The following is a 13,404-nucleotide window of genomic DNA, read 5'->3' on the forward strand; positions in this document are numbered from 1 at the left end:
AGCCCTTTTCACACTAGAGCCTCTCAACCCGGGTTGAACTCACCCCGGGGCGAACCCAGTGCCGCCCCGGGTTGAGTTTTTGATTTTACAACCCCGCATTCAACCCTGCATCGTTTCACACTTGTTTCATGCAAATCAAGCGTATCATGCTCCGTTACTACTGTTTTGAACCCTGGCACGAATTTCAATACCCGGGTTGAAAATCTCAACCCTTGTCTGGAGCAGTGTTGAGTTCAACCCGGGTTGAAATCAATTCTCGGGGTTGACGCAGGGTCGACGCAGGGTTGAAATTCTTCAAGTGTGAAACGATGCATGTTTTCGACCCTGCGTCAACCCCGAGATTTGTCTAGTGTGAAAAGGGCTATTGAAATAACCAAAATGGTGTGGCGGGCCAAACACCTTTGTCCAAATGAATACACACAGAGAAAAATTGAATCTTGCCAAGTCCTGGAACGATCTTCTCTTTTTCATGAAATATTTTCCTTATCTTTGAAGCTTCTCTTCAAAACGCTCTTTGTCCAATTATTTTTTTTAATTTTCCGAGAAAAAATGGGTCCAACCACTATTCTACAATCTCGTCATTTGATGAAAGTATTTGACAATTGACATCAATATTTAAGTTCAGGTACAAAATAACTGAGAGTCAAAACCCGCCTGAGACTTTTTCGCGACCTTTTCCAGATTAAAGTTTCCTGCCAAAAAATGAATCAATCCCACTTTTAAGTATATAAATCCAAGCTCTGAGAATATTTCCTCATTCGCTTACTGCTATCGTTTTTTTTCTATGACCCGTAGGTTCGAATGCTACGTCCATTGACTTTCAGGTTTTAATCACAAGGTCAAGTAGCTTTAATGGAGATGTCCTTGACTTTCATCACAGCGACCCTAGCCTTTAGTCAAGGCGCGCGTGTCTACCCGGACGCGCGGAACCCGCTCCCCCCCCCCCCCTTCGATTTTGTCTGCGATAGCCCATATACGTCGTGTACACAGAGCAGAATTACTATTCGTACATAGGAATAATTAATTAGCCATCACTCCAAAACCCTTTGATCTATAGTCATGACATTTTTTGGGTATATTGCTCTATGCATGTACCAAGTTTTAAAATTGTTCGTCACTCGATGGCCGAGATCTCCGCCCACCCCCCCCCCCCCCCCCCACCCCCGGCTGAGAGATGGTAAAAAATAACCCGGCCCTTTTAGGGTTAAAGTAGGGAAGAAATCGTTCGAAAACGTTCCCAAATCTATGTATTTCTCTATCTTGGCCTACTGTTTGCAATTTCAACGAAAAGTACTGAACGTATCAAAACGATTTTTTGCTCATAGTTGGATCATTATAAGGGAAACAAACCCTGAAAGTTGCGTTGGGCGAAATCAATTTTCAAAGATTTCGCCCGCAAACATGAACATGTCTGTGTGCATGTTGTTTCATTTAAAATAAAGCATTACGTAACCTTTAGAAATCGGCCTTCGCAACCACACGGCTGAGGTTGACATAAAAGTTCCCCCCGTAACAAAAGTCGGGCATGCGTTTACGCGCGTATGACGCGCGCAGCTGGAATATGGCATTGGAGAGGTGCATTGTGTTGCTGCCCAGGTGCGCAGTGGGTGGAGCCTATTATGGATCGGTCCGTTGATGGGGGTGTGGTAGGATCAAGAACCGGCACGGTGTCTGAGTGACGATACACATCTCCTCACCTGTTTTGAGCACCAATAGGGAATGTCTCCTCTTTTTTCCCCCACCAAGTCACATACCTTGGTTTTGCACCTGTGTCCTGGAAATAATCCAATAACGAAAAAAATAGACAAACAAAATAATTAAGATAAACAAAACCATAATTCATATTAATATAGAAGAATGAAGGCATACCTTCGCAGAAAACAGCACTCAGAAAATCCAGCGCAAACACGGGCGGAAGAAATGGTTGACCTACATTTTTGTAAATCAAAAACAAACAAGATTTTACTGAACAGGTTGTAAACAGGCGTGCATATTAGGAAAGGCATTCTAGTTCAGGAATTCTATATTTTTTTCTGATAGCTCTGCGGCCAACCCCTCACAAGTTCAGTGAACCTGTTCCTCATTTGAGAACTATTTTCCCACAATATCAGTCCATTTGAATTGAGTTCACTTTTGAAAATAAAATCTGAGCAGTACTCAAAGTGACTACTTGACGACATGGAACACTTGAACAAAAATAATTTGATGCCTAGAGAAAATGCCAGGCATTTTCAATGAATGAGGGCGATGTAACAGTTCAATTCTAGGATAGTACCCATAATTATTGATGCAAATATCGGATGTAGTAAGGTTTAAAAGGAAGATACAACATCTGCAAACATCAAAAAACGAAATGATCAAATTATCACGAAATACCTTACTGGATTGTTATAGGAATGACCGTCTAAAGCATCCTGTAAAACTGTGGCTTCTGGTGTGCTGACATTTTCAAGAAAAAATGTATTTTTCCAACGCTGGTCGGCCGACCAGCGTTGGAAAAAAACTGGGTTTTTTTCCAAAACTGCTCCTAATTTTTCATATTTAGTTATTCCGCATTTTCTTTCCAATTGATTACACAGCTGTGAAGGGGTACAAGCCTGCTAGAGTGATTCTTTGACCTTACAATTCCCAAAAGTCTTTACATTTCTCCGTTTCATCGTAAGTTGGGTCACAAGAACATGATCGGTTTTCTTGGTTTGTCCAGCGTCTACAAGCCCAAAACGTGAAACAAGTCAGTTTAACAATATTTGCTATATACATATTAATCCTCCAAATCCATTTATTTCTGGAAATTGCAGCAAAAGCAAGATGCTGTACGTTCCCTTTAATTCATTGATAACGATTTCAATCTTTAAATTGGGTTAGTATAGTGCCGGGTAAGCGTAGTGCCACATGCAATCGCGACCGTCAGAGTTTAGCTTTTTAGCAGGACCGGCACACTAATCAGGTTTCGGCCCCAATTTGTGACAAATTGTACCCGCCCTCCGGGACCTTTAGTAATGAGGGGGCCCTGTAGGTATTATCACGATGAAGTGGTTCAATCCATCACCCTCAAGTCAAATGGACACCCCTCAAAACTCTCCCCAGGTGGCATTGTAAACATCCGCAGAAGCCAAAAATATACGCGCTGGTATTTTATCCGGAGAACAGGGAACTGGCTGCATATCGCAAGGTTGGATTCAATGTGGTAAAATACTGAATAGTTTTTGAGTCACGTGACCGTCGGATCGTGCAGTGACGGGAAGGCATGGACCTCCACTGGAATTCTGGAGCTAGACTGGTTGTCTGCACTAATATGTCTACATGTGTGGTTTAAAGTAAAAAAAAATCACTGTTTACGAAATCTGTTCTATGAGTCATGTTCCAAAAATCATGCTTTCAGGCGACCAAATTTGTTTTTAAAGCCTACAAAAATGATCAAGTACAGAGAGAAACCGCAAGTCTCGGTAGCTTTTTTTTCCCCGGGGAAAGGAAGTGTGGTATGGTTCTACACACATTTTGAAGGGGGAAAAAAAGGCAGTCGACAATGTCATACCGCAAGGCAATAAGGTCGCCTGTTGCGGTGTCATTAACTACTTACTTTCACGACACCGCAGACTATATTTGCTCCTTGGAGTCGCATTTTTTTTCTTCCGCAACATTGAGAACAATTTCTCTGCTTGGCACAGGATTTTCTCACGCCCCCAAAAACCGAGCTTTGTAACGTGCATTGAAACCCTTAGAGTAAGCCCTGAGTATAACCCCTCCTCAAAAAGAGGATATTTCAGTGCAAAAAAAGACCCCGAACCTCAATTTCCGCATACCGAATGATTTAAAACTAATACTGTATAAATTCTCAAACTTGATCGATGGGCCAGATTTTTAAGAACATTATTTGGGTTTCTACCAAAAATGGCAGCGTCTCAAAAAAATGACTTCATTCCACTTGAAGTATAGTTTGGGATATCGACCCATACCAAATCTTTTACGCAAGATGTGTTTTGTCTTGGCAGTGTTCTTGGCAATGATCATAATTATGCCTAAAGCGAGTGCCTTTTACAAACTTGGTTTAACTCGAGTGGTCGAGTGGTAGACGTCTTTACTAGAAATAAGCAGGAGGTCGTGGGTTCCATGAGTTCCACCCGAGTGATTTTTCCCCAACTTTCACTAGGGAGGTAACACACTCAGTAATTAGTACATACAGTATTTATATATACGGCGGTGAAGGGCAAAACCTAATAATGAAAATGTTTCTGCTTCTGAAATTAAGCAAGAATGCAATGTATTTCTTTTAGAATACTTACTCTTGCCTTACTCCGTCAGAATGTGTACGCGTATTTTGACCTGCATCTTATTTTCTGCTGGTCTTTGTCCAAAATTGGATTTGGAGTTTATTCCCCTTACACAACCGGTCCGCGACATGCGAGGTCGCTATCAACATGAGATGAAACAATCTTGGCAATATTGGCAGCGCTACCCTGAGCATACCTTACTCGCGCTGTATTCAAGCCAATTCATGCCTGTGAGGTATACTCTGAATTTCCTGGGTAGCGCTGCCAATATTCCCAAGACTGGATTGTGCTCATCTGTTGTTGATAGACCTCCCCCGCCGCAGCAACTTAAACCGCGTTTGTCACGAAACTGGCTGCAAAATAGGAGAATAAAACATTCAAATGGAGTCCTGGGCCAAGGTTGAGTTTTTGCCGGCGCACCTACACGTCCATATTCTGATCTATAGTTGCCAAGAACCACAGAATCGACCTGGCCCGCAGCCATACTGTCATTAGTTATAACCATTGGAAGAACCCCATACTGTCATTAGTTATAACCATTGGAAGAACCCTCCTAAAAAAAAAGAGTTGTGATTGTGAAACTTCCCGCCTGTTTCCAAGGCGATGCGCATGTGTAGAAAGATTGCCATCAACTCAGCTCCGTTAACCCGTTGCATTGGGTTAACAGCTCGTGACACGAAGGTTAGTAATCAGACAGTCTGACGCGCCGTGATTCCTCCCCTCCCCTCCCCACAATCGACGGGGGGGGGGGGGGGGGGGTTGTGCATTCTCAGAAACCGCGGACTGCTATCCAAGTGCCTCATCTATCTTGCTCTGTGACACTTTAAGAAGGTCGGAGGACATGGCCTGTCTGTGTGGCTGCCTCCAAAGACTGTCACAAGTTCACACTTAAATGTGCATTTATCCCAAAAGTAAACTACCAAATCATTGTCAAGGAGCTTGCTTGGACTATCGGACTGATACAAAACACATGGAAATGATTCCGTCTGGCTTGCTGTCGTTGAGAAGAAAGCAAGAAATGTTAGTGGATTTCCAACAATCAGTAAATTGATTGACTTTTAGAAATATAGAGTGCTCACGGTTATTGACGAAATTCCGCACTGTGATGCGAAGGTTCTGCATGGTTATTTGAAACAACGAGCTGTGATAAAGGCATGTTTTGAAATAGTTGATCCTCATTTTACTTTTTTTCTTTGACCTTTCTTCAACTTGTGATTGACCTATGAAGGACTTCTAATTTTCATCGGGCAATTATTAATCAAGCGTAGCCAGATATATTTTGTACAGACCGACAAGGGATCTAGGACCCCCCCCCCCCACTGATTTATATTTTAACGGTCCACCTCCCCATTCCATGTGAGGCATGTGACCTCCCCTTCGGGGCCCCGCCCCCTCGAGGCCCCACCCCCGGGTTTCACCCTTTCGATAATTTAGAGGAAGAACAACTAAAAGTAAAACTAGACTTCATGACAAGTTGTATTTTCTCCGTTCAGTCGAACTCCATCGGCGCGGCTGGTGTAAGACTATAGGTAATCGGTCGGGTTGCGACATATCAGTAGTCAGCATCGTTCGGTCTGGGAACCAGACTTCGCGCATTGCGGCGATATTTTGCGTGCGTGGAGCCAGTAACCGGTTACCGTACGCAAACAAATAACCGACTTGGCACCAAGTCTAAACTAAAACAGGTTATTGTTTTGTCTACACCAAGTGAAACCTTTACTATATGAGGACCTCCCAAAGTGCAACTGCAGTTTGGATCTCAGCCAACGCACACATTCCGTAACTTCTGGATAGGCACCTTGAACGAAAAGCACAGCCCGAATGTTCTTGTTATTTCCTTGAATGTGTCGGTAACCACCCAGTGTAACACCAATAACGTAACATTAAAGGAAACATGCCGTGGACATTCAGTTCATCTTGTTTTCATGCACATTACTATGTGTTGCAGCAATACATACAAGATCTTAATACTTGTTTCCATTGGAAGTGACAAGAAAGTGGTAGTTGTTCAATTGTTAGCAAATCCTTTCATCATAGGCGCTATTTTGCTTTTGTCACACAAGGTACTCCTTGTCAAAAGTGCGTAATTTTATGAACAGTACAAAAATTAGTCCTTCAAAATTACCCGCAAAAGAAGTTTTGAAGAAATATTGACCACTACTATTGCCCAAACAAACTGTTCAAAATGATAATCAAGTAAAAAGTGGAACTAAACTCCAAGAAAATGAAGGCAAATTTGATATTAAGTTGTGCACAAAGCTATGAGGACACTACTGTTCTGCCTTGAATGACATCACGCTTTGGCTCGTGAATATGGAAATTTTCATTAGCATAAAAAGTAAAATTTTGAAATTTCTCCCTTTTACTGCTACAAAGGAGGTGGAAAGACACAGTTACATGGCAAAAAAGCTGTTTTAAATGTATTTAAGTTATAAAATCCTATTATATGTTCCCTTTAACTTGTGTTAGATCCCCAATCATGCATTGGTTTGCTGTTGCTGATGTTTCTTGTTAAGCATTGCTTGTTTCTTTCAACTCCCTCAAGTCAAAGTTATATTATTAATATTATCATTAAAAATTGAATTATTTTTTTTAACTTCCAGACGAAGACGAAGACAACGGAAGTGACGTCATCACTGAGCCTGCCATCATTCAACCGCCCAAGCCAAAGAGGAAAGGTGAGGCGGCCAGTCGAGTGTTATCTCCGTCTATAGAGGGCGATCTTTCTACAGAGGGCGCTCTAGAGCGCTCTCACTACGTATGGAGGGCGCTCTTTCTACTGAGGGCGCCTTTTTCTGAGAGGGCGCTCTTTTGTGGCGTTTTTATATGTAACTTTTAGTCCTGTACTGATACACTGTGGTTAGGTGGAAAGTAACTGGCAATAATTCGAAATTGTAATTGAATCTTTATAAAAAAAAATATTCAAAGTTGTACCCAAAACTTAACCATTATTGTTATCCAAAAATGTATCATGTAGCGCCGTCTCACGTTCTGAAATTTCTGGAGAGGTAAGGTGGGCAAGAAGTGTCAATAGTCAACAACTAAGTCCGTGTTTTTATTAACAGATTTGTTTTTCTTTGGCTTGTCTAGGAAGCTGTAAGCGATGTGATAGTATCAGGATAAACCAGGGCGCCTTCATGGAGAAAGCCTACGAGTATGGTACGTCAAAAAGCTTTTGCCGTGGAAAAAAAACTTTTGCCGTGGGCAAAGTGTTCTTTCAGCAAAACGAAAAAAAATCACAAAGGGATGTGTGAGAAAATTAAAATTCCGTAACTTGAAAATTACATGGTTGATTTGAATGATTCTTGTACTAAATGAAAGCTCATGAATTGGGCTTTCATATCCAAGACTTTTAAAGTGTTACATGCAGAACTTCACTAAAATAATGGTCCCGACATTTGGGTTTTTGACTCGCCCTGTAAAGCATCTCTTGCAAGCTGGACAATAGTTGAAAAAGCGGCTTGTGGAAGCGTACTCCTCGACGCCATGATGACGAGGTTGTTTACTTGTTATATCCACTAAGATGCGTTCCTTGTTATTCATTTCAGTTGTTCGTGCCACCGTGACGTCATTTGTTACCGTGGGCGAGAACCTGATGTATACCACAATCATCGTACGGGACGTGCTCAAGTTCACCGATATCAACATCCCTATTGGTGAGGTAAGGATGCATTAGATTCGATGGTACCCGGTGTTCTCTACGTAGACTGCGGGCACAAAGTTTTGTACATTTATTTTTACGGAATAAGGAACCAGCCTAGATGACAATGATGATTGATGTCACGTTTTGGCATTTCGCCTCTTGCGTTTAAAATGGTCTCTTGGGGGCGCTGTAAAAATCGGGCTGCACATGCGCGCTGTGTTTGGCGGTTCTGGAAAGAGAATGGAATCATATGCTTTTGATTTGATTTTGGTTACAGGTGGATAATTAGGTCTATTATACTATTTGATCTGGAACTCTCCACAAACATTTGTCCTGATGACAGCATTTAGCTGGGCCTGCTTCGCTGAGGCCACTTCACAATGCATTTGGGTTTAGAGGAATTGGGAAAAGGTTTTTATAAACTGTGAGGCTGCATCCAAATTAGCTGTCTAGAGCTAGGTCTAGGTCTGCGCCCATCGAAAATGCTCGGGGACGCGCTGACAATAGTCGTAGCCGTAGCTCTGGAAACCCGTTTCGGACACGGCCTAATACATTGTAATGGACCTTCACAATAGCGCCCTCTGTTGCTATCAGTAAAATTCAGTTCGTCATCTTTTATTTTTGCTAGGTACACCTGGTAACGGAGGGCCCGTGCGTCTGCCCAAAAGTGTCCGCGGGAGTCGACTACGTCATCATGTGTTACCAAGACCTGGAGAACGGCCGCCTGCGGCTGACGGAGGAATGCGTGGCACAGGAATGGGAGGAGGACAACTGGCCCAGACTCGTCAAGGTGGGGCGCCCTAGCAAGCTGAAGCACTGAACTCCATATACAAAAAAAATATCTTTAACAGGATAACTCGTTGGCCAATCCGAGTTGTACAAAAAAAAGTGAAGCTACGCACTGGTTCCCGATTCCTCCATTCGCATGTGGGGAGGGAACCAGTCCAAACTACTCCCATTGTTCAAAATAACCATAATAGAGTATATAGAAATGTATACGAAACTATTTTAAACTCCCAGTCTGGTGGAGAGAGGCTGGTGAAAATGAAGTGGCTTGAGGACATAGCACAATTAACTGTTTGCTCGTACCCCCGCCCCGCAAACCGGGCGCTGGGAAGGGCTGATGAGCTTCACAGAATCTTGTGAAGGAAGTGGGAATGACATTTCTGGGTAACTTATCATGACCTATAAAAAAGACATACAGCTGTAGCTGTTTAAGACACGGTTAGCTAATGCGCGCACATGCTATCCGAAAACTTTCTTACAGAAATGCACACAATCCATATCGGATGTGATTTCTTTTTCATTGTGGAACACATGGACATTTTCGAGCGTCGCATAATATACAATTTGACTCTTCGTTAATTCGAAACGGAGCCTGATCAAGTGACGGGAATTGAACATTTATAACACAGATACGTTTTACAGGTTTTCCTTCATTATTACGCTTTTGAACGAAAAAAAAATCGTGTATGAATGGGAATAAAAGAGTATTGACTCGGTCTTAACGGCCGTTTAAAACTGTACGGGGTCGTGGCCGTGATGACTTACAGGTCACAGGTCACGCACAATCTATCCAATAAGAGATGAAATTCATCAGCGGTTCCCAGCGTCTTTTTTTGCAGGGCGGGGGGGGGGGGGGGGGGGGAGGGGGGTACGAGCGAACATTAGTTGGGCCAGTAGTTGGATTTGAACACATATGACCCTCTGATCATGTAACAAGCAGTCTTGTCTACACTCCGTATAGGCCGATAAGTAATTTCTTTTGTAATTGAACTTTTCTTTTCTTTTTCACACATGCCAGAAATGGGATAAAAAGCTTCGGAAGGCCAAGCGCCGAGAGGAGAAGGAGAAAGAGGCGCCCCCAACGGGCAGCAACAGCAGGCGCCGTCGGCGGCAACGCCCTGAGCCCACTGAGGCGCCCTCTCGCGATAGAAGAAACCGAGGACGAACTCGGTGAGTCGAAAATCAAGATATAATCGTCCAAAATGCTTTGATTTTGAGCTAATTCCTCATTCGCTGAGGAACAAGGCCTATTGATTCCTATGCAGTGCTGCTTAAAGTCAAAGTTTACACGATGTTTAAACGTAACTTCCAAAGGGAGAAGTCACAAAACACAGTGTTATCAAGCATACCTGTTACTTTTATCAAACATACCGGCGTCTGTTGTATGTGTTTTGTTTGGTACCAGTATTGTACCACCGTCTAGTTTCTTCTATTAACGAGTTAAGAATCACATGGACTCACCGCAAAGTCTGGTTACCAGTAAAACTCCTTACCTGTTGAAGTTGGAAGTTCTTAGCATTTTGCACAGAAAATTGTATTTTTTCTAACTATGCAAATTTCTATCTTGAGGATATACTCTAGGCCTATAATCAGACTATATCCCACGTTTTACAGGGTTTCCCTTTTCCCCAAAAGAAATTTCTCTGCTTATCTCTTTAACAAAAGAATAAACATTCATGGCAACCACAAGTTTCAAAACAATATCTATTTTTATCGTTTCGGTTTGCGGTAACACCATGTGGTAAAATCTGCTGTCGCTCAGTAGTTAGTTCTGATCAGAACTTGTCTTGCTTATTGTCAACTTTCGTTAAGTAGTTTTTAGTTCTTATAAGAAAAGTCCTGTTTCAAGTTCTAAAAGAAGTTGTCTTTGGTCTGAACCATTCGACTAGCTTGCTCTAGTCATCGTCAGGAGTCAGGAGACTAAATATCTGCTGAGCGACAGTAGTTACTACCACATGGTGTTACCGCGAACCGAAACAATACTGATACTGCATCATGCAAAGCGAAAAAATCTTAAAACAATATTTGCTATTATATATATATATTTTTTTAAATCACACCGATTTATATCATGTAATACATCATGTTGTTTTAATCTCTATTTACCACATAGGGCCGATCTGTTGGATGACGTTGAAACTGAATCAGTCTCCGATTCGATGTTGTGAAGAGGCCATCTTGTTCTGTAAGATCGGCTCTTCAGATTCTGACAGCTGCGTCGTGACCTTTGGATGCCTGCGCCGTGACCTGGCTATGTTTCACAGCCTTGCTTGGCGGAACAAAACAATCGGCAAGCATGGTTTGGCGATTAACCATAAACAGCTGGTACTTTGTGTTTTGCTTTTCAATTTTTAAAACGATTTTTTTTTTTTTTTAACGGAGGTTCAACCTCATGTGATTTGGTTTTCTTCTTTTCTTTGACGACAATGTTAAATTGACAGAAATTGAACATTCTTATATATCGAGCAGCGACTTTATCACAATGACCAACGTTGTGAAAGCTCTTTTTGTTTTTGCAGTATCGCCCATGTGCGCGCACGATATTAAATTTTGTGGAATTCTTTTTAATTTGAATTGTTTTAAAATTATCTTCTAGAAAGAAAGTGCAATACCTATTGCACATTTTATATTTTTTCTCGCTGCAACAAAACCGCAGTGTTGTCGTACCCGTACCCGTACTCGAGTACATTTTTTCCGTACTCGAACTCGCACTCATGAAAATGTACTCCTACTCTTACCCACAAGAAGAAAATATACCCCTGTACTCGTACTCGTACTTTGGACAAAGTACCCGTACTTACACTCATGTTCTCCTGCAAAAATTACAGATATGTTCTCGAGCTAAATGCAGAAAAAAGAACCAGTTTTTTAATGTTTAGGAGGCTTCTGCATTTGTTCATTGTTTACTGCCTAGGTTGACTGCGAAAAGCCATTGAAAATACATGACACATTTAAAATTTGCTCCTATTCGTGGAGAGTACTCGCACTTGTGGAAAGTAATCGTACTCAAGTACTTTTTTGGGGTACTCGTTCTTGTACTCGTACTCATGGGGAAAATGTCTCGTACTCGCACTCGTAGCCTACTGGTACTCGTACTTGTACTCGTTCTAGTACTCGTACTCGTACTCATTACAAAGTACTCGTACTCGTACTCGTACTCATGGGGAAAATGTCTCGCACTCGCACTCGTAGCCTACTGGTACTCGTACTCGTACTCGTTCTAGTACTCGTACTCGTACTCATTACAAAGTACTCGTACTCGTACTCATGGGGAAAATGTCTCGCACTCGCACTCGTAGCCTACTGGTACTCGTACTCGTACTCGTTCTAGTACTTGTACTCGTACTCATTACAAAGTACTCGTACTCGTACTCGTACTCATGGGGAAAATGTCTCGCACTCGCACTCGTAGCCTACTGGTACTCGTACTCGTACTCATACTCGTACTCGTTCTCGTACTCATGACAAACTTACTTGTTCTTGTACTCGTACTCATGGGGAAAATGTCTCGTACTCGCACTCGTAGCCTTCTGGTACTCGTACTTGTATTCGTACTCGTACTCGTACTCGTTCTAGTACTCGTACTTGTACTCATGACAAAGTACTCGTTCTCGACGTACTCGTACTCATGGGGAAAATGTCTCGTACTCGCACTCGTAGCCTTCTGGTACTTGTACTTGTACTCATACTTGTACTCGTTCTCCTACTCGTACTTATGGCAAAGTATTCGTACTAGCACTCGTACTCATTAAAATGAACTCTAATACAACACTTGTGAAACCCTGCCTGTTTCCAAAAGGTACGCTTGTGTACGGTCCATGCACACGGAAATAGCCATTTTAAAGTTATGTTGGACACAACATGAGGGCTCTAGTTGGAGTGGGTAGTTGGTCCGTTTTTAAACGAGATCCCGTAGCTAAGGCCACGTCTACAGTCAACCTTTCTCAGCCATGTAAATGATGAAACGGGCTAAAACCTAGAAATAGCTCTACACAAGAAATTCGAAAGCTACCTTTAAAATCGACATTTACCCATGCTCCAATTAGCGTCCTCTTATAAAAAAATAATTCCGCCATATTTCAAAAAAGTTACTATACGAGGCATTGATTCATTGTGGTGCCCAGTTTTGTATACATTGTATTCCGTCCTAAACACCAATTCGAGCACGCTATCAATTCTATTTCGAATGGCGAAAACATTGTGCTAGTTATTGTCTAGGTTACCCTTCACACGAGGCAGTTGGCTTTGTACAATAGCTTGCACAATGGTTTCTCCATTGAAGGGGGCCTCGTGAGTGAGCAGTGATCACGTGCCTGGATTCGTCTGTTTTGTCTGACTTGGAGTCCTTGCATTGTATTTCTTTTTATTTGCCTGTGTGTGCTTAAGTACTAGCATGTTACTGTTGTTTTTTTTGTTTCTGTGTGGATGGTTCTTGCTGATAAAGTCAATTGATAAGCAATAATATTTGGATCAGCCGCACATTGTTTTTGCATAGACTTTTTAAAACTACCTAACCAGTATTTTGTTGAGAACCACGATATAGATCGTTTTCAATGCAGCTATCTCTGAATTCAGTGGCTTATCAAGGGGGGGGGGGAGGGGGGCTGCCGGCGGATTTGTGTGAAAGATTTTTTTCAGTAACTATTTCCATTAATGGTTAGAGAGTTCTGACATGCAAACAAATAAAGAAAACCAAGCTCCAAA

General features: G+C 42.1%; 1 protein-coding gene across 1 annotated transcript in view; it reads left to right on the forward strand.

Annotated features, from left to right (window-relative positions):
- The window catches only part of LOC119725500 (secreted frizzled-related protein 3-like), a 15,698-nt gene extending 3,534 nt beyond the window's left edge, over positions 1–12,164 (forward strand). Inside the window, exons 2-7 of the mRNA XM_038196905.1 lie at positions 6,875–6,949; positions 7,362–7,430; positions 7,820–7,932; positions 8,543–8,704; positions 9,719–9,870; positions 10,814–12,164. Coding sequence (XP_038052833.1) covers positions 6,875–6,949; positions 7,362–7,430; positions 7,820–7,932; positions 8,543–8,704; positions 9,719–9,870; positions 10,814–10,868 — 626 coding nt within the window. The 3' untranslated portion in view covers positions 10,869–12,164. The remainder of the gene's footprint in view (positions 1–6,874; positions 6,950–7,361; positions 7,431–7,819; positions 7,933–8,542; positions 8,705–9,718; positions 9,871–10,813) is intronic.
- The last annotated feature ends 1,240 nt before the right edge of the window (positions 12,165–13,404 follow it).

The sequence above is a fragment of the Patiria miniata genome, unplaced genomic scaffold (assembly GCF_015706575.1).
Source record: "Patiria miniata isolate m_02_andy unplaced genomic scaffold, ASM1570657v1 HiC_scaffold_19, whole genome shotgun sequence".
NCBI classification, from domain to species: domain Eukaryota; kingdom Metazoa; phylum Echinodermata; class Asteroidea; order Valvatida; family Asterinidae; genus Patiria; species Patiria miniata.